Source organism: Lemur catta, chromosome 5, assembly GCF_020740605.2.
Source record: "Lemur catta isolate mLemCat1 chromosome 5, mLemCat1.pri, whole genome shotgun sequence".
Classification (NCBI taxonomy): domain Eukaryota; kingdom Metazoa; phylum Chordata; class Mammalia; order Primates; family Lemuridae; genus Lemur; species Lemur catta.
Window position 1 is genome coordinate 77,648,862 of NC_059132.1, and position 26,500 is coordinate 77,675,361.

Below are 26,500 nucleotides of genomic sequence, written 5' to 3' on the forward strand. Positions count from 1 at the left end.
CCAGAGCTGCCCTGTTATCCAAGAGGATAGCCACTAGCCACATGAGGCTACTCAGCATTTGATATGAGATGTGCTACAAGTGTAAAATATACTCTAGATTTCAAAGGCAGTACAAAAAGAATATAAAATGGCTCATTAATAATTTTATATTGATGTCATGTTGCAATTATAATATTTTGGATATATTGGGTTATGTAAAATTGAATTAATATAGCTTTAAATTGCATACAATTTTATTTTGTCTTTTGCTGCGATAGTGTGAAGAATGAGGAAACTAAAAAAATCAGAATACTGTACAATTTTCATCAATGTTATACATTTTGATACAGTTCTTTTTTTCCTCTGGTTTTGAAATTGTATATCTGAAGAACAAATTGAATATGTTAAAATACTGCTTTCCTTAAGAGAAGATATTTGTGTTATGGTTAGACTAATTACATGGGAATTAAATGGATTTTTTTATGTGACTATAAAACAAAACAATTGATTTTCATAAATTGTTTTAAGATCCTTGCTCACATACATAAGTTGACATTTTTATTACATAAATTAATAAAACATTTTTTATGGTAGACTTTAACCTTTCACTAAGGAGTAAGATAAACTGGGCCTCATTTTAGAGATTTTAAAGACTTATCTTTCTCTTTCACCTCCAGGTTTTAATCAGTCACCAAATCTTTAGATTCTATTTCCTAAATCCTGAGTTTTGAGAATTCGGCCACTTTTCTTCATTTTCCCAATTCTTTTGGGGGAGTCTACCATTATCTAGAGAAAGTCGTGAGGAGAGGTTCCCGTGCCTCTGTTCAAGACTCCTCCAATCTCTTCTCCATTCTATAACTCTAGTGATTTTTCTGAAATGTAAATGTATTTCATCATATCATTTTCTTGCTTAAACTCTTGAGTAATTTTTTATTGCTCATTGGAGAAAATGTCAAAAATATTTGAAACAATTGAAACTACTTCCATCCCTATCCATCCCTTGTCTTCTCTCCCTCTGTCCAGCCAAACTTAAGTTCTTTTGGAACCTTTGATCTTGTTCTCTCTGTCCTCTGAGCTTTTGCACATGTTCTTTCTTTTCTTTGCCTGGAATGTTGTTCCGACTCCTTTCCACCTCGATAAATCCTATTCATCTTGCAGGTCAAAGGACTTCTTCTGGGAAGACTCCACCCTTCTTTCCAATTTCTACCCTATCCTAGTCAGGGTAACTGGCCTTTCTTATGTTTTCATAGCTGACTGTATTTCCCCAGCCATGGTAGTTTTCACAGTGTATTATTATCATTCCTGTTTGTTGGACTGGAATGTAAACTTCAGGAGGCCGGAGACCCTGTGTAACCTCTTAATGATTGTATCTCCACAGATACAATCTGTGTATCTGGGAATTAATGAATATCATTTAAAAAAAAATGAATATTTGCTGTTTGTGCAAAAATATAAAGAAAACACATTAATAGGAAGTAAACACATCAATAGATCAAGATGAATTCTTTTATTAAGTGTAACCCATTTTGGAATGAGATGATGTAACTTTAAAGATGAATCATAGATCAAAATTTAAAAGAAGAGACACATACTAGACCAATTTCCTTTTCGGGTGGACATGGTCATTATTGTTTATTATATAATTTGTAAGGTACATTGCTTGCATCTGTTGACACTTTTTAAATGTTCATTCTAATATTTCCATTTGAAAGTTTCAGGAAACACTAAAATAGCTGCTGAAATCCTAACATGGGAGTCTATGTGACATGCTTTAGCTGGGCAACTCTAACTCACTCATCATACCAAGGAGAATTTCCTTGGGAGTCGTTGTCTTCTCTCCCCAGCCTCTCAGTTAGGTACATTATTAAAAATGGTTCTCTAAGATATTTTTTTCTTGAAATAATTTTTAAAAGATTTCTGAATACCAGACAGTATATAACAGGCAATTGATGAAGAGTGTATAACAGAATTAATACTGTAGTATATGTATTTTTTTTTATTTAGCCCAACCTATTTTATCAGGATAATACCTCTTTTCCTTTATAGAAATTTTATATTCAAGGACATACTGTATAGATAATATCTGTAATTTAATTCCAGAAAAATATTTGTTTTCTGACCTGGCTTTTATCATTTCTTTTGATTAGTCGATTTAAACGATAAACACTACTAACATGTCTTCCATCTTGAAAGACTTTGCTACCAATATCAAGTTCATAACCCTGCTTATACAGTCTCTCTTGTGCTTCCAAATTCAATTTTTAAAATTTTGCATTATGATATTTTAAGCCACCTGAAGATTTTAACAAATAATAGCTAAAAATCTTAAATGGAAAAATAATGAAATACAAGAAATATCTTTAGAGGAAACTTTAGAATCATCGTTTGTCTCTAGAAATTACACAGTTTGGAATTGAATCTCCAGTGAAAGTAATAATCTTTAGAATTTATTCTTTGGTTGATTTAATAACTGAAAACATGAATTATCAAAAAGAGACAAAGAAATAAGAAGACATTTTTATTTTGATTTTTGGATTTTATATATTTTACTTGGATATATTGTCTTAAAGACAAGACCATATTTCAGCAATTATTTTTTTCTCTATTTTTCCACTTTTTTATTCTTAAATTAAGAATAAAATGTGTGGTTTCATGCTACTGCTATAGTAAATTTCTATGTGAAGCTTCTAGTGTATTGATTAAAACACTGTAGAGGATACATGGGATTCAAAACCTTCATAAGAAAATAGCTGGTAAAGAACATCCAATTTGATAGTATTTCCCTCTTAATCCATGCTCATCTCTATTTTCCAGTGTCCTATTGAGTTACAGTTGATTATATTTTCCCAAAATCACTGCAAAAATTTCTCCCATCTCCAATGCACTTCTGCAGTATGATTTTACTTTTCCCCTATCAACTTTTCCCTCCTTCCCTTGAATTTGAGTTGGCTTTAGTGATTATCACCAATAGAATGTGGCAGAAGTGACATTTTGAAATGTCCTAAGTTAGAGCATAAGAAGTCTTGAGGTTTCCTCCTTGGTATCTTGAAACAGTTGCTCTTGGGATACTCCCTCCAGGAACCCAGACACATGAAATTAGAAGAACAAGCCACATGAAGAGACCATGTGTAGACACTCAGGGAACAGTTCTAGTTGAGCTCCCAGCAAAGAGTGAGCAGCAGCTCCTAGTCATCTGATTGATCCATCCTGGAAAACCAGCATGTTACAGCATTCTGATAACTTCCGCCCCAGTTTCCATCTGATTCCAGCCCAATGCAAGAACTTTCTAAACAGCCAGACAACCCACAGAACCATGAAAGATAATAACAAATTGGCTAGGTATAGTGGTTCACGTCTGTAATTCCAGCACTCTGGGAGGCTGAGGTGGGAGGATAACTTGTGGCCAGGAGTTTGAGACCATCTTGGCCAACATAGTGAGACCCCATCTCTACAAAAAATAAAATTAAAAAATTATTGTTTTTACCAATATGTTTTAGAATTTCTTGATATATAGCAACGGATAAGTAGAACAGTCTTCTGCATATTATTTTTCCTTTATATTTTATGTCTGTGTTAGTATGTGTGTGTTCACTTTTACAATGAGTCAAGAACTTTGAGCAAACCAAATTTGATAAAATAATATATGACCCCAGGAAATGGGACCCAAGTCAATCCCAAGCAGGGCTACCAATTGATTTTCAGTGGTGTTATGTTATTACTACATTGTATAGTATTTACCTCCTCAACAATTTTACAGAGTTCAAATGGAATTAAAATGGGCAAGGAAGGCTGTCCGGTTGACTATTGAAAAATAAATAGGCAAAATGCAATTTTAGAGACCAGCCAAGATTTTACTTGTGGGTCTGTTTAAATATGCATATAGGCTTCAGCTAAATAATTAAACATTCTTTCATTGTTTTTTTGGGACATTGGCTCCTTCAGCTAATTTTGATATGGTGACAGTTTCACTCATTTACTCAATTCACAGTTATTTGAGTTCTTCAACCAATGCCTCTGTTCAGCCGGCAATGAGATTTTCTTTAATTCTTGCTGGCTCTAGGTTTTGGCATATAAAATACAACATTGTGATTTGGCCAGCCCAGCAGGAACAATCTGGGATTAATGACTGATCTAATTCTTAAATGTTTGTGCAAAGGGCTATTTTGGGAAATATGAGGATTTTCCTGAACAGCTGTAAAATTCTAATACTTCCCTGAATTATTTATATTTCTTAGAAAAAAATGCACCATTCACTTTATTTTTAACTTTTGAATTTTAAGGGGAACTGTTTTCTCAGCATCCAAAATGTTAATTTCCATAATCTGCAGTTTTAAAATTGACAAGTGGGGATTTAGTTTTATTAAAAAGCTTATGAAGGAAAATAAGTATTTTAGAATTGTAAGATTTGTCTCTTTGAGTAACTTCTTACTTGCTCTCAACTCAGCGTATTTACTTTGGTGCTTCTCATATCTAAGGTTTGGTTTTCCACTTTATTTAGGTCTTTTTTGTTTAAATTTTTCAACTTCAAATTCCAAAATGACTTCATTCTTACAAAATTTAACAAAATCTTTTTTAAATCACATGATTCTCATTTAAGAATGTTGCTGTTGGTCCTATTTTTCAAAGGTGTGAGGAACAAAGTGAAAGAAAATTCTGTGCCTCATCCTCCTTCATTAAAAAAAAAAAAAAAACCCAGAGGTTTCCAATGGCTGATTTTTAAGATTTCTTTTAGATCTAAATTTCAGTAATATTGTCAACACAGACAACTCCCTTTTCCCCATCCACTAGGACAAGGATTCTTGGAGACCGAAAAATTTCTTTCCTTCAAAATTTTTAAGGCAAGATCTTACTCATTTCTACAGATCATTTAGAAATTTTAAATTAGATGTTCTGGAAGCAGAAAAATCAGGTAGTTGATTTTTAGAGACTTTGTGTCTGTAATTATATATGAGCTTATTTTTGGCATACATATTATAAAAAGAAAATTTGCATTTATTTTGAAACATTCTGAGATCTTTAAAAATATGGAACTTTAACGTGTTTCTCAAAGGAATAATAAATTGTCTTTTGCTTTCTAAATCTGTGGAGTATACTATATCTGGAACTCTAGTATAGTATCCCAGAATACCAGACCTTTTTTTTTTTTCCCCAACGTCTCACTTTGTTGCCCAGGCTAGAGTGCACTGGCATGATCATAACTTACTGCAGCCTCAAACTCCTGGGCTCAAGCTATCCTCCCACCTCAGCCTCAGGAGTAGCTGAGACTACAGGCGTGCACCACCACACCTGGCTAAATTTTCTGTTTTTGTAGAGCCAGGGTATTAGTATTGCCCAGGCTGATCTCAAACTCCTAGTCTGAAACCATCCTTCTGCCTCAGCCTCCCAAAGTTCTAGGATTACAGGCATAAGCCACCTTGCCTGGCTAATTTTTCTTCTATAAATTATAAAGTCTAGGTCACAAGATGAACTGGACGTATGAGAAGCAGAATTCCTGAGTATAAAAAGTACATTTATTTTGCTTATAGAAAAAAACAATAAAATGATATCAGAACATTAGAAAATCAAATTAAAGCCCCAGACTAATGTTTTGGTATCTCAACATAAAATAGATGAATGGACCTACTCTCTATCACTCTCCTATTTTTTAATTTTATAAAGCTAGGAAGAATGAATAAAAGCATATTTAAGATTTGCTTCATTATTTCCTGTAAATCTACTTGTGCTGAAATACATTTTTTCCATGTCTCTTCTGCTTTCATACATATGGCTATACTTCTTTGCAATTGGCCGAACAGCTCTTCTCATCTATACCTGCTTCCATGGGTATATTTAGAAATAAAACAGAATATCAGTTTTGATATGAAGCTCTTATTCTTCAAAATACATTGTTACAGCCATGTGGATCAATTATCAACTTTGTTTATATATTATTTTCAAAAGTGGAAAAGGTTTTCTCTATTTTAAGAATCTTTTTTGTGGCCATTTGAGGTTGCTGGAAACAATTGCAGTCTAAATACAAAGATGGCACATTTTTAAGCAATATAAATGTACTCAAATGAAAAATAATTTCAATTTTAGTCATTAATCCCATTTCTTATAATGGGCAGGCTGTGGTAACCACTTTAATTTTGAGAGAGTAAAATCAACTAAAGAACTCTATATCTCAAGAAATCCCAAGAGTGTTTTTTATGTTAGATACTATCTAAAGAAAATCAATATTACATTAAGTGGTGTTAAATCTTTTATGATCCAGGAAAACACTTTACTTGTCCAATTAATTAATAGTAAATTCAGTAAAACAGTAAATCTCTGGAGAGTTGGTTACCACAAAAAGACTTAAAAGATGAGCATTCTCACTTGGTGTTTTATTGATATCTCATTTGCCTTTAAGTGATAAATTTAAGCAATATTTTATCATCAATGTTAATACCTTAATATTATCAATACCTTTATTTAAATTAAAATGGCTCCACCTACACTGAGGGTACAGTGCCCATCTTTAGTGACTCATGGAGCACTGGGTTTGGGCCATTATGTCCAGTCTCTGACCTGCTGTACCATCCATGGTACTGCTAACAAGAGTAGTGCCAATTATTACTGCCTCCTGCCAGCTGCTCGACTGCATGTAGAACTGTGCTAATAATCCAGTGTGATACCAGATGAACATAGATGAGTATAAAAGTAATACAAGCATATTGACTTATGAAATGTGTAAGTATTCTGTGTAGGAAGAATTGAAAAAAAATTAAAATACGTATTTCAAGTTATTGTTTGATTCCATTTTTTTTTCTTTTAATTGAGCCACAACATAGTGCCTAGACCTAAATATAGTAGAAAAATTTTCCAAATGCTGCCACAAACACAATTTTGACATTGCGGAAATGAAAATTAAAAAAAAAACAAAACTCTTTTGATGATTTTTTTTTTTTTTCTCACCAGATTTTCTCTCACAAGATTTTTCACATCAGTAGAAGCGTAAGAAGTCTGGGAGGGTTATGAAGAACAATCAGATCTTCCCTTCTCAGGGAAGAATTCCCATGAGAATAACTTGTCATAGGAAGAACCCCTCTTACTGTTCAATCAAGTAAACTAGTTTTAGGGTTCTCTGGGGCTTGTAGGGTACGTAAACTGTCCAATACTTAGGGCCCACCATATTGGATTGCTTTTACATGGCAATAGCAGCCTCTAGAGGCAACAGGATGAATTGATGTTTTTGTTAAGAACTAGCCTGACTTGAATTTAGCAGGTATAATTTGGGGGAAGAAAACAGAAAGCACCATAGACGAAGGCAATGCAAGAAGACACCAGTTTTACCCAGTTGAGGAGATCATTAAAACATTTATCTGCATTAGAATGTCAACCTTCATGACCTAACTCAGGTCTCGCCTTTCTTTACTTTGAAATCTTTTTACTCCATTCTTTCAGTCTGATTTGTTTGCCCCCACATTTACTCATGAGAAGCCACCCTGTACATTCATTTGTGATATAATCCATGAGCTGCTTAATATGCATCATGCAGATCTGTAGCTAAACCTCTAACCTGTCCCCAGCCTGTATGATACAGCTCAAGGCATATAATGCACATGCTATAATTTTATTGAATGAGTGAATGACTGAGTGGATGATTGGAAGGGACAGAAAACTGACAGTGCTATAGGTGCCTGTTGAAGTATTGCTCAAATCTGAGTACCCCTGGAATCATCTCAGGCTCACTCCAGTTTCTTCCTGTTATCTTACTGGATATTTGTTTGCCTAGATTGAAGTCTTTGAGAGATTTAAAACGAGAACTATAGTTCAATTTTGGTATTATCTCCAGCATCTTCCTTCTAGATACATTCTTTTATGCCCATGGCATTTTGAAACTGTTTTATCTTTCCCTTCTCTTTTAAAATAATCACCAGTTATGGATAGATTGCTCCTTGCTTGGTATATCAGTTTTTTATCGCTACCATAACAAATGACCACAAACTTGAGTGCTTGAAACAACACAAATGTATTATCTTATTATTTTGTAAGTTGGAAGTTCAATGCAGGTCCTACTGGACTACAATCCAGGTGCTGGCAGGACTGTGTTTCTCTATGATGGCCCTAGAGGATAATCGTTTCCTTGCTCATGCTGGTATTAACAGAATTCAGTTCCATGCAGCTGTAAATCTGAGGACCCAGCTTCCTTGTTGATTCTCAGGTGGGGGCCTCTTTAAGGTCCTAGAGACCTCTCTCCAGTCCTTGAAAAGACTCCTACATCTCAGAACCAGCAACACAGTGTAAAATCCTTCTCATGCTCCCATTTCTTTGACCTTCTGTCATTGCATCTCTCTCTCAGTGTAGCTAGGAAAGGTTCTCAGCCTTTAAGTACTTAGTCACTCCTGTGAGTAGGTCGTGCTTGCCTGGATAATCTAGGATAATCTTCCCACTTCAAGGTCCATAACCCTAATCACATTTTAACAATCCCATTCACTATGTGATATAACACATTCACAGGGAATAAGGCATGGGAATCTCTGAGGGACAATTATTTTGCCTACCACACCTGGGATGTGCTAAGTGCTTTATGTATATCCTTTTAGTTATCTCTATTTTGTCAGGAAAAAAAAAATCAAGTTTTACAAAAGTTGGTGAACTGGCTGTATTACTATGAAATTGCAGTCATGAATTAAACCCATGTCTTCTTGATTCTAAAGTCATATTGTTCTTAATTCCTATACCGTGCTGTGTTGTGTGGGTATCCTATTATACATGTGCAACACACAAACACACCCTCCCAACAGATTATTAGATAAGTGTTACTTGAAAAATCATATAGGACCAAGTACAAAGTATAGTTTTTACCATTTGTTCTGGTAATCTTAATACAAATCAAATTTCTATGTTAGTAATATAGGACTGTGGGGAATTTGGCATCTTCCAAATTAATGGCAAGGCTACAAGAACAGAAAATATTTATTGGTCAATTTATTCATTTTCTAAGACTTCATTTCTAAAAGTAATTATTTCACTGGTAAGCTATGAAACTCTACCTTGACTGGAGACTGTTGACAATCATGAAGAAATTGTCCTGCTTTAATTTCCAAAATATGTGTTTAATTTTCAAAATATTAATTCACAAAATAGCATGCTTATATTTTATATGCTTATACCTCTGATTTAGTGTTTTGAATTAAAAATTAAGTTTTAGGAGCATAGTGTAAACAGAAGGGTAACATGTGGTCCCTTTGGGTGTTCCCTGTTATTTACATACCGCAGCATGCATGTTCAACTGCCCCACGCTCGTGTAAATATACATATCTTAGCCTTAGCCCTTAACTCTGTACTTTTTTCTGCTTCAGGCATTCTTTTTATATCCCACTTGTTTATCCTTTCTTAAAATGTACTAACTATTAATAGCCACAGATGTTTTTCTTAATTATACTATTTCGGTTTCATTTTCTTCATGGTACTTGCTTTACAGATACCCTGGTGAAGTGAGCTAAGCGTGCTACTCTGCAGAACTGCCCAGTAAACCCAGATTTGAGCGTTGTTTCCATATCTTGCTTTCCTGAAGTCTGCTGTCATTGTGGGAGCATTGTTCATTTAGCACTCTTTTCTCTTTCTTGCAGAATCTTGATGCTCTGCACGACCACCTTGCTACTATCTACCCAGGTATGCGTGCACCTTCCTTTAGGTGCACTGATGCAGAGAAAGGCAAAGGACTCATTCTGCACTACTACTCAGAGAGAGAAGGACTCCAGGATATTGTCATTGGAATCATCAAAACAGTAGCTCAACAAATACATGGCACTGAAATAGACATGAAGGTAATGATTAGGAATGGAGACCTTTCTGAACACAAATGACATTTAGCACATGTAAATGACACTTTTTAAACTTACCTATAGTTATCACTGCTAGAGCACTTCCCAAGAAGCATATATAAGCCAGAACAGTGGAAACACCAGCAATCTTCTATATTTGGGCTTGGAATACATTATACAGGATATTTTTTCCTCGTGGCAGCAGATTTTGTGTTCTAATTATATGTTGCTCAAGGCAACATGAAATTTAGTTTGCATTCCCTGTGAGCACACACCAGCTGGGAAGCAGAGGGCTATGCGGCTGACTGAACTCTGTGGGTTACAGCATGCAAAATATCTCTAACATGTGTAGTCAACTTCCAAGACAATATGAAATTAGATATTCTACACACTCTTCGTTCTGAGTGACCATTTAAAGGTACTGATACAACAGTGGTACAACAGAGAACCACCGTTTTTCTCTATCTCTAGCCCCTATAATCTCTCCCAGTTAGCTGCTTTTTGTTTGCTCAGTGTGTTCAGCTCCAGGAGCCATTTCACAATGGCCTTAACCTTCAGCCAAAGTGGTGAGAGGGATTCCTTATTTTAACTTTTTCTTCTTTATAGAAAATCTAATAGGCAATTCTGTCTTAGAAATCATAGTTATGTTCTAACACACACGAGGAACCCCAAACTCTTAAGTGCAGTGTTATGCACATTAAAAATTGTAACATTTAATTATATGAGAAAAGTATCCCGTATATTTAATCTAGTAATGCTGGTAATGTTACATTAGATTTTATGGTTTCTTTTTTTTAGGAGGTGGTGTCAATTCTTACATGGCACTTGGTGATTCCCAGGTGCAGCATTAATTTTTCTACTAGAAAGTGGGACCATGTATAATATGACACTGTTAAATCTAGAGACTTAAAAATTAAAACCTTAGGTAAAGCCCAAAATTCATCCACGATTGGGAACTCACTGAGATTCAATCAAAACATATGGTTATTAAGTATTAATATGAAATGTCCGATTTCCTCAAATACTAAGTTTGACCGTTGATATCTCTGACATTTCACTTTGACACTTCTTGTTTTATTTTTATTGTGAAGGTACGTCTTCAGTCTTTCAAACACATATTTTGGCTTGTGATTATTTTTCACATTTTTTTAGAGCAATTTTTGTGAAACACTGGATAAGTAAAAAATGCATGTTATTTTCGAATGTAAGCTCCATGGTGGAACCAGTGCAGTGTAGACAGATGGAAATATCAATGAAGTGTTTGGGAAGGATGTGGGTAATGAACTCATAGTATATCCATGGTTTGAGAAGTTCCATTCTGGTAATGTTAATCTTGAAAATGAACCATGTGGGCGGCCTGAGACCAAGGTGGATGAGCTGAAAGCTGTAGGGAAAGCAAATCCATCTCAACCTACGTGTGAATTAGCTGCAAAGTTTGACGTTTCTATTCCAACAATATTAGACCATTTGAAACAAATGGGCAAGGTAAAGAAGCTGGATAGGTGGGTAACGCATGAATTAAATGAGCATCAGAGGCGATCATCTCGAAGCTTGCCCTTCTTTGCTGTCACGACATAAAGGAGAACCATGTGATGAAAATAGATTCTTTTTGACAATTGCAAGTGCTTAGCACAATGGCTGGATAAAGAGGAAGTGCTGAAACACAAGTCCCAAACCTATATTCATCAAAAAAAGCTAATGGTTTCTGTTTGGTGGTCCAGCGCTGGTATTATCCACTACAGCTTCATGAAACATGGTCAATTGATTACAGCAGATGTCTACTGCAACCAAATGGACAAAATGATTAGGATGTTTGTGATTAAGCAGCCAAGACTAGTCACTAGAGACAGGCCAATCCTCTTGCAAGACAACACTCAACAACATGTTGCACAATGCTGCTCAAACTACAGAGACTGGACTTGGAAACTCTCTGTCCACCGTATTCACTAGACCTTGCACCAACTGACTACCACTTCTTCCAGGCTTTGGACCACTTCTTGCAAGGAAAAATACTCAATTCTCAACAAACTGTGGAAAATGCCTTTTGCAATTTCATAGCCACTCGCTCTCCAAGCTTCTTTGCTGCTGGCATAAACAAGCTACCGTTAAGATGACAAAACTGTGTCAATAGTTTAGGCCCATACTTTGACTAATTATACTGCTTCTTGTTTGAGATATAATAAACTACTTTTGATTCAAGATCGGACATTTCATATTTAATGACCTAATAGTATATGCCTTTCATTTCCAGTCTTTTGATCTTGACAACAAACACACACAACATCTATACTGAGTGAGTGTATATCAGGGGCTTTATGAATACTGTTGGTTTTGTTTTTCATTTAGCCAAGCTAAGTAAGAAGCAGGTACACAGACATTTCAGAAAGAAAGACAAATTAGGGTATACTTGGAAACTATAGTTACTATGGTTTTGGAGTGGGAGATTGATCAGTGGGAGATTGATGGCATTAGAAAACTATATGAAATTAAGTTTTTACTTAATTAAATCATTCACTTTATACAATATTTAGGTTCTCTTAAAGCTTTCATTTATTCAAGTACTACAATACAAACTTCTGAAATATTTGTATTTTGTAAATATATTTTGTACATTTAATTTTTTCAAAGGCACCATTTTAATTCTTGAGGTATTCTGACATTGAATGCGTAAGTTTAATTGGTCCAGAGATACTAGACAATTTGAACCATGCAATAAACATTAGATCATATAATGAAGTGATATACCAATGAGAGGTTAAAATTATAATCAAAAAAGTAATGTGTTTTGCCAGTTTGATCAAAGCAAAAAAAGTAGAATCATATAATTAATGTATAAATTTGGGGCACATATAATTTAGTTCCTCTAGTTAAATGGAAACAGAGCAGAATTAAAAATTAGGACTGAATTTTAAGGTTGCCTCTATTTTGTTTTACCCATAATTTAGGAAAATCAAATTTAATGGGGCAAAATTTTCAAATGATAACTAAGAATACTAATATTTAACAAAAGCAGTAAATTATTGTGACAGTTATAGTAGCAATTATATCCTAATTTTGCTATAAAAATATATGTGCAAGAATATATACAATAGCATTTGTGGTTGTTGTGATTTGTTTTTTAAAAGCTCAGAGTACGGTAAAGTGTACTCCTGATGAAAGAAGTAAAAATGAGCAACATTTTGTCTTCATTTAACTGTAACTGAAGAAATATTGCCCCAATCATTTCCCTTTTGGATCAGGCTGCAGTAGAAATAGAGTTTTCCCTTTGTGAGAGGACAGATTTCTTGTAATTTCTTAAACTGAAAAGAAAAAAATATATATTTTAATAATGTATTTGTAAATAATATTTTGGAAATGTAGTTATTTCTTCAAATTATAGAGCTTTGCTCACAATTATGATTATTTTCTTAGAATGAATTCCTAGGTTTGGCATTAAATAGAAGAATTCACAAAATTTTGAGGTATATTTATGCATATTATCAATTTATCCTTTAGAAAGATTAATCAAAATACCTTCCCATTAATGGTGTTTGAGATGTCTCTTTTTTCAGTACTTTACCCAATTTGGTATTATAATTTTACATACTTAACAGTTGATAGATAAACAATTACATTGGATTTGAATATGTATCTCCATCATTTTATTTCCCATTCTTTTCAAGTATCATTTTTATTATGTTTGATAGAGCCACCTTGTATGGATTTTAGATTGTTCACTGTACAAGTGTGCCTGGCTGAGGAGGCAGAGCCCAGTGGAACAAGGGGGTGCTTTTCTCCTAATTCTGTCAAAGAGGCCACCTGAGATCATGGCAAACTGATATCAGATTTGCAATTTTATTGTGAATAATTATTCAGTCTTCAAATTTCGTAGATCAATGTCCAGAAATGTTTTCTTAGTTTAGACATGTATAGTATTTGCATATATATTAAATTTTTGTGATTAATCCTCTAAGTACAGTTCTCATAACTGGTTTCTTATATTTTGGTCTTTTAACCTAAGTGAAATGCAGACAATTAATGTCAGTTCCCCCCTTTGATATTCAGGTTATTCAGCAAAGAAATGAAGAATGTGATCACACTCAATTTTTAATTGAAGAAAAAGAGTCAAAAGAAGAGGATTTTTATGAAGATCTTGACAGATTTGAAGAAAATGGTACCCAGGAATCACGCATCAGCCCATATACCTTCTGCAAAGCTTTTCCTTTTCACATAATATTTGATCGGGACCTAGTGGTCACTCAGTGTGGCAATGCCATATACAGAGTGCTTCCCCAGGTAAGAAGACAGCACATTTCCTTGGGGCCTAAGACAAAAAGCTATAAAAATACCATTGTTACACGCAGCCATTTAGTCATTTAACCTTTTGACTATGTAGTAGGTAATGGACAGCACATGGTATATTATTACATAAATTAACTCTGGTTAAGTGTATTTGACCATGCTGTGACCTTCCCTATGACAACTATTTATTTATTTTTTTCTGTTTTAATCACCTACAAAAAATGGTAGGAACATTAGGTAGAAATGGTATACTTGTTTTAATGAGAAAATGGCTAACTTTCCGGTAACAATCAGCCTTCACTTATTTATTCATTCATTGAGTAAATATTCATTGGCTATCTACCATCGAAAAATAGCTTTCAAAATCAACTATTGATGTTTGTAAGGAAAAGAACAGAATTTAAAAAAAAAACACTTAAGAGAATAAAGATAGAGATTATCATAGTTCAGTAAAAAAAAAAAATCAAAGGAAGCAGTTGGGACAATGGTGAGAACCTATAGTTGACTTGTATAGTGTTACACCCGTTTGTAAAATCCTTCTTTTTTACTTCTCTTTTCTTTCATCTACTAACTTTTGGAGTTGTACATGACATGTATTTATAGGTACTTTTTACTTGTCATTAAATAGACTTTACAATTCAGGATTAGCCAAATGGGTCAGGCATAGTAGACCTGGAAGCAGAGACTGCCTGGGCTCCTACATTGACTGCTTCTCCTTCATTGTACAACCTTCAACGTGCAACGTTGCTTCTCTCTGCCTAGTTTCCATTTATTCTGGCATGAGGATAAAAAGCACATGAAGAACACTTAGTTCAGTGCCTGGTCTATTGTACACAATCAATAAATGCTTACCATTAATATTGTTATTAGCCCTCATGTTTATCTGTTGATAAACATGAGAGTGGTTGCTCGTGTTTTTAATATTTTAATTTCATTTCAAGCCATAAGCATATGACACATCATACAACATTTTAAAAGATAAATTTTTATTCTTTCTTCTTCTGAAAATGCCTTTTAAATTTGTATTAGCTTATATTTGAATATTAGTCATCTGAATCTATATTAGGTTTCATGTTCATGCAACTATTTGATGTCCGTTTAATCACTGAGTTGTATTTTTTTTTTTTTTTTTTTTTGAGACAGAGTCTCACTTTGTTGCCCAGGCTAGAGTGAGTGCCGTGGCATCAGCCTAGCTCACAGCAACCTCAGACTCCTGGGCTTAAGCGATCCTACTGCCTCAGCCTCCCGAGTAGCTGGGACTACAGGCATGAGCCACCATGCCCGGCTAATTTTTTTTTTTTTGTATATATATTTTTAGTTGGCCAGATAATTTCTTTCTATTTTTTTTGGTAGAGACGGGGTCTCACTCTTGCTCAGGCTGGTCTCGAACTCCTGAGCTCGAGCGATCCACCCGCCTCGGCCTCCCAGAGCTAGGATTACAGGCGTGAGCCACCGCGCCCGGCCCACTGAGTTGTATTGATCAAGCTTTGAGTCCCTAGTTGAGCTGAGTTTCCTAAAAAATAATTATTTTCTATTTTTAGATATAGTTGAGCTGGTTTAATCAAGTGATTAATATCAAATCATAAAATCTGTTATAACTAATTAAGTGCCCTTTTCTTTTTATCTGCATTTTAGCTCCAGCCTGGGAATTGCAGCCTTCTTTCTGTCTTCTCTCTGGTTCGTCCACATATTGATATTAGTTTCCATGGGATCCTTTCACACATCAATACAGTTTTTGTATTGAGAAGCAAGGTAATCAATTTCATTAAGTGTAAGTAAGGTATGTCACAATTTAGAAATACTCAGGAGGTAAAATGGTCATATTCCCCGAGATGAAGAAGGAATAGAGAGATAAAAAACAAACTTCAAAGGAAGACCTATTGAAAGGCAACGTTATTGATTTTGGGTTTGCCTGAGGAGCAATAGAACTCTCTTAGCTTCTATTAAAACATAACAGAAGTAAGTTTTAGAATGTCTTGCTGAGACAGCCCATTTTCACAGAATAAAACCAACATCTTTTTCTCCCTATGCAGCTGCAGTGCCTTATTTTAGAAATCAGAACTAATAAATATTTTTGTAACTTCATCCAAAGCCATTGATTTATTCTCCCTTAAATTATCTATTATTGTTGGTGGCATTTTCTGGGGAAAATAAAAGTTACAAAATATTCACACAGTTGATAATTTAAATAGTGCCCAGATCTCATAGTTTCTACTTTTGGGATAGATACAGTAAAAATCATTTTTTCTGGAGTACACATTTCATCCTTCCTTCATCTCTCCCAAGGCCTGACCTGCACATAGTTTATGTATTTGGAACTGCTTCTAGCTGCTCTGTGAATATAGGGCTGTGGAATGGGGAGGCTTGGTTTATTCTTTGATAGAGTCTAGTATTATATGTTTCCATATTGGAAAATCAGGGGAAAAACAAGATTCACAGAAGCCAGAAATAAATATGTTAACAGCTACTATCTTTCTGAGCTCAAAGGAGACAAGACAGTCGCTTTCCTATGGTGTTGTAAGGTAGCCACAAGGCTTGTTACCTGGCAAAGCTCTGATGAGACGCCCTCTGCTGTTCTGATTGATGTACTTATTCTCCCTTAGGGCTTGGTGGGAAGTGAGGTATGTGTGTCATTCGTGCTGAGTTTATGAACTGTTAGATAGCAATAAAGGCACTAGGTAACGGTTATGTCTTGTCTTTTCAAGGAAGGATTGTTGGATGTAGAGAAGTTAGAATGTGAGGATGAACTGACTGGTACTGAGATCAGCTGCTTACGTCTCAAGGGGCAGATGATCTACCTACCTGAAGCAGACAGCATACTTTTTCTGTGTTCACCAAGGTAATAATTTTTAAATTAATGATAATGTATATAAGTACCTATCTTTAGCTAACAAAGTAATTCAATAACATCTTATTCAATCATGTTTACATATTGTGAAGTGTAATTAGATTTTACAACCCTTGTTATACACTTCCCTATAACAAGGTTAATTTCATTTAACATTTGTTAATAGAAGAAATCACATATTCCATTTTATTTTCCAGAGTGTTTATGTCATTAGGTCATGGGATACCTTATCTACAGTTAGCTAATTCCACATTTTTGTACCTTTAAAAGAGGTATCATATAGAAAAGCAGTTTCATAAACTATCAAATATGATGGCATAATAAATACATGGATATATTTGACACCAAGAAATTATCTTTTCTATAGTATATTAGCAAAAAATCTAAAAGGATTCTAATTGTTTCTGAGTTTGAACTATTTTATATTAAAAGTATGTAGCTACTCTGACTGAAATACACTGTTCAAAATATATCATTAAATTAAAATTTATGTAAAATATGTTATTTGTAATAAACATTAGAGGAAAATGAAACTATGGATTGTTATTTTCTCAATTTAAGAAAGCATTTTACTAAAAGATACATGGGAAATTAGAATATGAAAACTAGATCTAAATTTGCTTTAGAAAAATAGAAAAGGTAACTGTGGGAGTTATTGTTAGATGATAGCTTGTGTACTTATAACTGTGTATAAAAACAAAGTGTACATGCATTATCTAGTAACACACTCACATGTTTTGGTGGGAACTTCAAATCATTGTGTCCCAAAGGGAAAAATAAAGTTACAAGATTCATAGCATCCATAAGGCAAAAATGAACTAGTTTTTCAAAAGAAGCATCATTATTCCTGATAAAGAGAGTAAAGATGGATTTTTTTCTCTCCTTATGAGAAAAAAATATGCTAATAATAAATAACAGCCTTGTATTTAATACCTGAATAGTTTTCATAGGGATGTTTTCTACATTATCTTTCAGTTTAGGCTGAAGGCACCAAAAAGTGCAACTTAGCAAAAATGCATCTCAAGTTCACTGCTTTTTGATAGATTTTTAAATATCTAAGAGAATAAAGTCATATTCTTTATTCAATTCTCCATAATTTTACTTCCTTCAGCCTGACCCTTTGAATGGTAGGCCGTGGCAGGATTGTACTCCTTGACAGTAATCAGGGCTGGCATTGTCATGTGGACAAGTTGGGACTGATTTTGCCTCGTTTCTCTGAATGACAGTGTGATGAACCTGGACGATTTGACAAGGAGAGGGCTGTATCTGAGTGACATCCCTCTGCATGATGCCACGCGCGATCTTGTTCTTTTGGGAGAACAGTTCAGAGAGGAATACAAACTGACACAAGAACTGGAAATCCTCACAGACAGGCTGCAGCTCACGTTAAGAGCCCTGGAAGATGAAAAGAAAAAGACAGACACGTAAGTATGTAACGCTTGGGGCACGACTGTGATTCATAATAGACTGTGACTCTACTATACTTAAAATCAATAACAGTCATGAGACCTGTAGTGGCTATGGAGTAGTAGATAAAATCTTCTCCATTGCTTTTAAAAAGAAATTATGCATAAGGAAATAAATCAATCTTAATAGCAGTGGGAATATGTCTTCTATGTTTAAAAGCCAAGGTTGAAAGAATGTATGCCAAAACATCTCTTTAAAAATCATGAGAATAATTCAAATTCAAATTTACTTCAAAAATTAAAGTCCAACTATCATTCATTCATTCATTCAAGAGTTATATATTAGCCATCTTAAGTATGCCAGAGGCTGGCCATGTGCAAAGCGTTACTCTGAACAGTGAACTTAGAATTGACTGTCATATATTTTAAAGAGTCTTTTCTTAGACCCTAAATTATTTTAGGGCTTGGAAGATATGAATGTCATCTGTAATGTTGATAATTACATCTGTAATGATATACATTAGCAAAGATATCAAAATATAAAATGATTATTTTTCCATGAATGGTAGATTAAATTATAAAATATTAGGCAAATAACTTCAATGATAATACTTCATTTTCAAGTACCACATTTGTTAATGAGTAAATACATATCATGCATACCACTTGGCCTTGCTTCCATATGCTAATTAAAAGCACTAAATCACTGACATTCATAAGAGATTTTTACCCAGGTTCTTGTGTGCCGACATTTTTTAATGTTTATATAATAGAAAGCTATCTTTTTAGAGAATTGAACTGATCTGCCCTACTTCCCATAAGAGCTATTAGTATTTTCCTCTACTTGAACACCCAGAAGATTGGTGACAGCGTCACTTTCTATACTTCTCTTGCATTGATTACCTGTGTATCTGCCCATGGATGGATGCTGTGCACACAAGTAAACACGTCCATTAACTTGATTAGTAGCATGGCTGAAATAGAGAATGCCATTTAAATACCTGTCTTTATCCATAGCTTCTTAATTCACATGTCTTGGCCGTTGTATAATGAAGCTAAAAGTTGTGTTTATTTCCTTTGACACCACTTTAGTTTCCTCATGGTCCCAAACTGCACCCAGTTTAATTTATCCAATCAATTTGCAAATTTTGGAAATTATATGGGGGCAGGTAGCTCAAATTCTTCCACTGCTTGAGAAATAACTCAAAGTGTGTAATTATTGATACACAATGCAACTTCATCCATGAAAAATTACACATTTTATGGAGCTTGTAAAACCATGGGACTAAGGTTCAAAGTCAAATGGGTTTGTGGGTTTGAGTTACTCAATATCCTGCTCTGGCTGTTAATATGTTAGAAAACCACCTAAGTTTCATTTTTTGTGTTGTGATTCAATTAGCTTGTATCTACATTCATGCTAAACAGATAACTACCAATACTATGAAGAATGCACATTTTAAATTGTGAAAATATTCATATGTTGTGTACTGAAAAAGCTCTTAATTCGCTTTTTTCCTAAATTGTCAGCGTAAGCAGGGTATTCTCTTCCTAGACCAGGAGTCCAAAATTGGAAGATGAGTAGCCGATAAGTCCTTATCACAGAACTATTCCTTTATTTTGATTCCCCAAGATGGGTTTGACTCTCTGAAACTGTTTGTACTATTTAGTGTTATTGTGCTACAAGAACTCTTATATTATTTTTTAGACTATTAGATTTAGAATTAGATTTTTATAGATATTTGGTTTTCAAGGTCATTTAATTAGAAACCATTTACTATTTACTACTAATTTTCTTTAAAGCTAAATAGTTCTACTGTTCACACTTAATATTCAAATATGGCTTTAACATTTTATAAACCGTTCTGTTTAAAAGTCAAAAATGAAACACTGGAAAAATTCCACCATGGCTAGAAACAACATTGAGAGCTCAGCTCCATTTTGCACACGGAAACTTCCCACAGGGTGCCCTTGTGCTTTAGGGAAGAAAAAGGCAGGAGGCCTCATTTGTTCTTCTGAGTCTTCCCACAGGCCTGGTTTCTGCTTCTGTACCTCTAAATTCATCAGTTCTCATTCTCCTCCGATGTGCTTGCCACATCTGTCCTCTTAGCGTGATCTCTGATGCCATTGTGGGAGTCTCAGTTTTGCCTATAGAAATAAAATATTTTCTCATCTAAACCAATTTCTAACTGTCTTATCAGTTTCTTCTATGGAGTAATGAGGCATGAATGACACTAGAGAAAAATCCCGCTGTTTCTAATATTACTTTCCAAAAATGAGATACATTTCTTCTTTTTGAGAGGTACACATGCTCCTGGTATTGTGCTATTCATCCGACGGTTTTTTTTTTTTTTTTAACTCAGCTGAAATTTATTATATGCCTATGTCTTCTTCCATGATGACATTTGAAAGTCTGGTTTCCTATAAGAATGCATTTAAAGTTTTCATTTTTATTAGTCACTGGATTTGGGGATTATAGTCTAGTAATAGCAGCTTTCATCCTCTGAATAGCATAATAGCAGGGTCAGAATATAGGACTATAAACGAAAACTTTGATTTTCTATCGCCAAGTCTCTTTCTTTGCTTGCATTAATGAATATGGCTCGTATCTGATGCTAGTTTTAGAGGGTGTCCTATCAGAATCCAGGCCTTGGCAGTGCAAATGACTCTGGTGCTCTATGAAAGGGACAGCAGAAATACTAAAGGCATTCCCAGCATGTCTTACAGTGGCGCTCTCCTAATCCTGCTGAACAGATTGCTGTATTCTGTCCTTCCTCCGTCTGTGGCCAATGAGCTGCGACATAAGCGCCCAGTGCCTGCCAAAAGATATGACAACGTGACCATCCTCTTCAGTGGCATTGTGGGCTTCAATGCTTTCTGTAGCAAGCATGCGTCTGGAGAAGGGGCCATGAAGATTGTCAACCTTCTCAACGATCTCTACACCAGATTTGACACGCTGACGGATTCTCGGAAAAATCCGTTTGTTTATAAGGCAAGTCCTCGTGATAGCTACTGCAGGGCTCCTCAGTCTGGTCTCCTGAGAGTCCCCTCCGGAGGCACTGCTATCACGGTTCTGCCTCCAGCACTGCAGCCCTGGTACCCCAAACCTCCGTGTAGTCAGTGTTTACCATTTTCTTAAATAATTGCCTCTTGTTCTCAAACTTTCTCTTTCTTGTAACTAAAAGGAATGTTTCGTGGAGTGGGTGATCCCCTGGTTAAAATGAAATGTTTAGCAGCTTATTTGCACTTAGGCTAGCAAATCTGTGCAGGGTGTTTATCACATCTACTATAAACATAGCATTCGTTTTAGTGCTCTGCAAGAGACATTTTTACTGAAATACATAAATGCTTTGCACAGTAAAGAAGTCGTGGGGCATGAGAAGGGTACTGGGGACTGAGGTTTGCTTTTAGATAACATCAACTTGAAGATAAACGTTTATAAGGCATTTCTGCCCTTTGTTTCGATTAGAGACAAATATTGGAAAAATGAAGTCAGTGGAATATTGTTTCATAAAGGCAAGAATGTTAACTAAACCATCCCTAGGCATCTGGGGTAATGTAATTCCACAGAGACTATTTATTTTATAGTCGTTTTCTGAGATACAATGTAGCACTTGGTGAGCACGTCATAAAAATAAATGGTTAATGACCATGATAAATCACTGAACTTCAAGTCATGGCTCTTGTGCCATTAAACCATCACAGTTTTAAGGGCAAATAAGGTAAAAAATTATTCTACTGAATTATAAGGGGATCTGAGGTGGGAAACTAATTGCTTACTAGAGGAAAATTAATTCAGTGTCTGTAGTCGCCTATAATCAAAGACCCCAAGTAGTATGTGTGTAATTACAAGGTTTCATTTTGTTGGAGTTGAATATATTAGAATTTTAAGAGAATTAAGGAGGAGGGGAATTTAGGGACTTTAAAGTTGCTGATAGCCCTGGGAAATTGTTTTTTTATTAGAGTAGCAAATGAAACACAGTAATTTTTATGCTAATCAAAGAACATCTAAATATATGTAATATGTTAGGTGGAGACTGTTGGTGACAAGTATATGACAGTGAGTGGTTTACCAGAGCCATGCATCCACCATGCACGATCCATCTGCCACCTGGCCTTGGACATGATGGAAATTGCTGGCCAGGTTCAAGTGGATGGTGAATCTGTTCAGGTTAGTAAATAAAGTAAATGTTATAATAACAGCAGTAGACCTTTATGGATAACTGATTCATATTCTTGACCAGGAAATCATTAGTGTGTACAAAGAAAAACGAGGACTACACTATTTTATTGAGTCCATTGTACTACATTCTTTCATAGATATGGGAAATTTGTTGAACTGTTTGAAATTATCTAGTTTGTTCCATGTACTGAAAGTCATGAGTATGAGATAAAACCTCCTGCTCCTTCTGGTTTAGTTTTCAAAATCTCTTTTCTGTGTCTCATGTAAGTTGCCAGATTTACAGTGTTGAAATATTCAGACTTCAAATGTTTCTCAAGTTGACTGTAACGTACTTAGAGTTCTTACAGAGAAATCTTATGATTCTAGATGATGGTTCTACATTGTTCTGTAATACAAAGTAAGCAAAAACGTCATGTATTAATGGTCGAAGTTATTGAAGCAAAGCTTTGATTTCTACAGATAACAATAGGGATACACACTGGAGAGGTAGTTACAGGTGTCATAGGACAGCGGATGCCTCGGTATTGTCTTTTTGGAAATACTGTCAACCTCACAAGCAGAACGGAAACCACAGGAGAAAAGGGAAAAATAAATGTGTCTGAATATACATACAGGTAAGAGAAAATGTCTTGATATTTACTGATTTTCAAACAAAATGAGTTTTAGCATATGGTTTAACAGTCTGAGTGAATTTGGCACCTTTAAACAGTTATCACCTCCACTCTTTCTTTCCTTGCTTAGGATTATTTTTTATTTGAGAAGATTGTGTCATTTCCATTTTAAATTATTTCACACCATCCTTGGAATTCCTGATATGATCATTGTTACTAAAACCTTGAGTTACATTTCAGTACAACTTCAGCACCAGTTCTTGCTATCTCAATTCATAACTTGGATACATGTTGCCTTCTCCAAACAGCCTTTGCATACTTCTCTCCCTACTCCCCCCTGTCTTTTAGATGTCTTATGTCTCCAGAAAATTCAGATCCACAATTCCATTTGGAGCACAGAGGCCCAGTGTCTATGAAGGGCAAAAAAGAACCAATGCAAGTTTGGTTTCTGTCCAGAAAAAATACAGGAACAGAGGTATGACTAATCAGAGTATAATTCTCGTTTTTAAAACAGTATAAATATGGGGAGTTAAATCATAATCACTGAAAATGTGTTTCATTGGAAAAGAATTCTTGCTTACAGAAATTAACGTTTCAGTAAAGCAAGGGAAATAACTGAAACATTAATGAGCCAGTTCAAACAATAAACACTTTTTAGGGCATACTTTATGGTTACCGGCTTTTGTCTTCTAATGAAATTAAAACCAAAGCACTAGATTGAAAGGCCTGTTCTTTTGTTCTTCTCCTGTAATCTGTCTCAGACACGACTGAGGTTACGTGGACGGTGAGGGACTCCGTTGGTCCCTGTGCTGGGCCCCTAAGCTAGTTCTGAGATCACCATCATGGCCCAGAAGGGCTGCAGTTCATGGGAGATTTCTCAACCATGAAGTTGAAGATCCTTCTAAGGGACAAGATATCTCCCTGTGGAGTGTTTGGGGATTTTTGGAAATCCTAGTGACCTAATCCCTCGTGCGTTTCTCCTAGAGAGATGAGGGATTCATAATTTGTAAGAATGTAATTAATTCCTTAGGGAAGTTTTAGGTTCTTGCTAGTATTTTGGTTGCATTCCAGCCAGAACCCACATGCTAGAATGGACTTAGAACATCACATCCAAACTGGAATCATGCCACTGACAGTGACATTGTACACACTAAGGTCATGCCTAGTCTTTTCCTACTCATAATGTGTTGCACCAGAAGCAAGTTTGATACTTGCTCCCCTGTAGATGTATTGGTTCTTCAGAGGGGGTGAGACTGCATGATTATATTTCATTTCATGTATGTATACATTCCCTAATAATGCTTTTCAAGTATAACAAGTCCTAAAGGGAATGGAATGTCAAGTTTTCAAATATTTATCTTCTTTTAGCTGGTTTTACTTTAAATAATTTACATATGGGGTTGGCATGTTTACTGATGTTCTTCTGGTAAACCAAACTATACCTCGAGTGTTGGTCATCTTAGTTGGGTGGCTCAGTTTTTCCCAGAATTACGGTGGGAATACTTCAGAGAAACTGCAGATGTGACTGCAGATCACACTCTTATAGACAGAAAAATATATTTAGTGGATATTATAAGCTTTATTATCACTGCAAATCAATCCCTTATTTCTTCCACTTTGTTAAGGAACCAAAGCTGCATGATAACTGACTCTGGGATTGTGGGATGAGGAAGACAACAGTTATCTCCTAACACAAGCCAAGCCCAGGAGCAGTTCTTCCCTCTGGATACAGATTTTACTTTGTCCTTGTCAATTATCCCAAGCCTTTTTCCTAGGTATATCTCTCACTATCCATTATTCAACTTCAGCTCTGCTTTCGATTATTTTTAAAGTTTTAGTATGTTATATGAAGTTTGGCTTTTGATGTGGATGATGTGAGCTTCTTGTGTCTTAAAATCTACTACAAGCATTACCTGACGTGGTCATCTGCAAGTAGTAGGCATCCAATAACTATTTGTTGAATTTAATTCAATGAAATTGAACAATATTTGGCCATGTGTATATATATTATGGTTTATCAAATCTGTTTAGTGCTCCATATATACGTATATGTATATTTTAATGACTATAACATGTAACAAAGTTTATATCATGTGGGTATATATCATTGTAGAAATCGTTTTCTAAAGGAGTGAATTCTAAGTTTTAGGGAAAAAATCCAATTTATTTTCAGACTGTCAAAGTAAGAATTGATATACCATGCTATGAAAATAGTGACTATTTTGAAGTATGCTAATTTCCCTTTGGGAATATAGAATACTCATTTCTTTTGTTAAAGTATTTGGTTGCTCATTCAAATCATATGGCAATTATGCTTCTAAAATGCTGTCATTTGTATTGTATCCCGTGTATTAAATCTCATTAACCACATGCAGCTGTTATAGAAAGCTGCGCTGTTTCACACTGAGCTATTCCATTAGCTCGGGCTAAATGTTAGGAGCTCTAACCATACCCAAGAATAAAGCTGGAAACATACTGCTGGGATACGTCTGTTAGAACATTCTCGGCCTTTTATTTCCAGAAATGAGCTTCCTTTTCTTAGCTTTGAAGAATGTCATTACATCCAGGACATCATGTTCAGGAAAATTAGTTTAATTTCAACATAGAGTGCATTATTACAATTGGAATAATTGGCCTCTTGTTCTTAAATGTATCTGATAATTTATTAATATATATCTTTATAAAATAGAGTGCAACTACTTTTGTGTAAAAATGGTTGTCTTTAAATTTAGTATTTCCTATCAGCACATCAATATATGTATAAATGTTCCATGTTAATGTGTAAAAGAATCGGCAATAAATTATTTTTTCCACTTGTCTCTGTACAGTTTTTATTTCAATAAAGATATTAACATTATTATTTGCTATTGCATTAATGCCTTTTTCATAAATTAATTTTGATTTGCTACCATTAGAAATTGTTAATGGTTCCTCTTAGTCATATTCTTAAATGCTGTTTTTCTTTAGTGCCAACAAAATAATGGAAAAAAAAAACTGGACATGGAAGGGAGGAGACACAGTTAAATGTGAAATGTCATCCCCTGACTTAAAGAGCTCCCAATCTTTTAGAGGTGACAGACATGTATACACATAGTGAAAATGTGTAATATTTGTGATGATGAAACATATTGAAGATACAGAAATAAAACTCAGAGAATGAGTAACTTGAGAGAAGGAGAAGTGGGTATAGTTTTTCTGCCTGTTTTGGGGGGAGATTCCGAGAGACTCAAAAACTATAGTGACACTGCTGTCTTCCCAGAATCCTACATATGTTTCTTGAGCATCTACTTGTGGCAAACACTGGGTATTTGGGATATATCAATGAACAAAACATCTCTGCCTTCAAAGACTTTGCATTCCCATTTTTACATTTTGAATGTTCTTAAAAGTGTACTTTATTCTGC

The 26,500-nt window shown here is 34.9% G+C and overlaps 1 protein-coding gene across 3 annotated transcripts in view; it reads left to right on the forward strand.

The window, feature by feature from the left end:
* The window catches only part of GUCY1B1 (guanylate cyclase 1 soluble subunit beta 1), a 45,237-nt gene extending 19,324 nt beyond the window's left edge, over positions 1-25,913 (forward strand). For 2 of the 3 annotated variants that reach the window (XM_045552160.1, XM_045552162.1), the window contains exons 5-14: positions 9,576-9,773; positions 13,815-14,045; positions 15,687-15,803; positions 16,757-16,890; positions 18,126-18,323; positions 21,030-21,294; positions 22,333-22,473; positions 22,945-23,099; positions 23,445-23,571; positions 24,722-25,913. In XM_045552160.1, the coding sequence (XP_045408116.1) occupies positions 9,576-9,773; positions 13,815-14,045; positions 15,687-15,803; positions 16,757-16,890; positions 18,126-18,323; positions 21,030-21,294; positions 22,333-22,473; positions 22,945-23,099; positions 23,445-23,571; positions 24,722-24,745 (1,590 nt within the window). In that variant the 3' untranslated portion in view covers positions 24,746-25,913. The remainder of the gene's footprint in view (positions 1-9,575; positions 9,774-13,814; positions 14,046-15,686; positions 15,804-16,756; positions 16,891-18,125; positions 18,324-21,029; positions 21,295-22,332; positions 22,474-22,944; positions 23,100-23,444; positions 23,572-24,721) is intronic. The other variant, XM_045552161.1, reaches the window with a different exon arrangement.
* Positions 25,914-26,500: the final 587 nt, after the last annotated feature.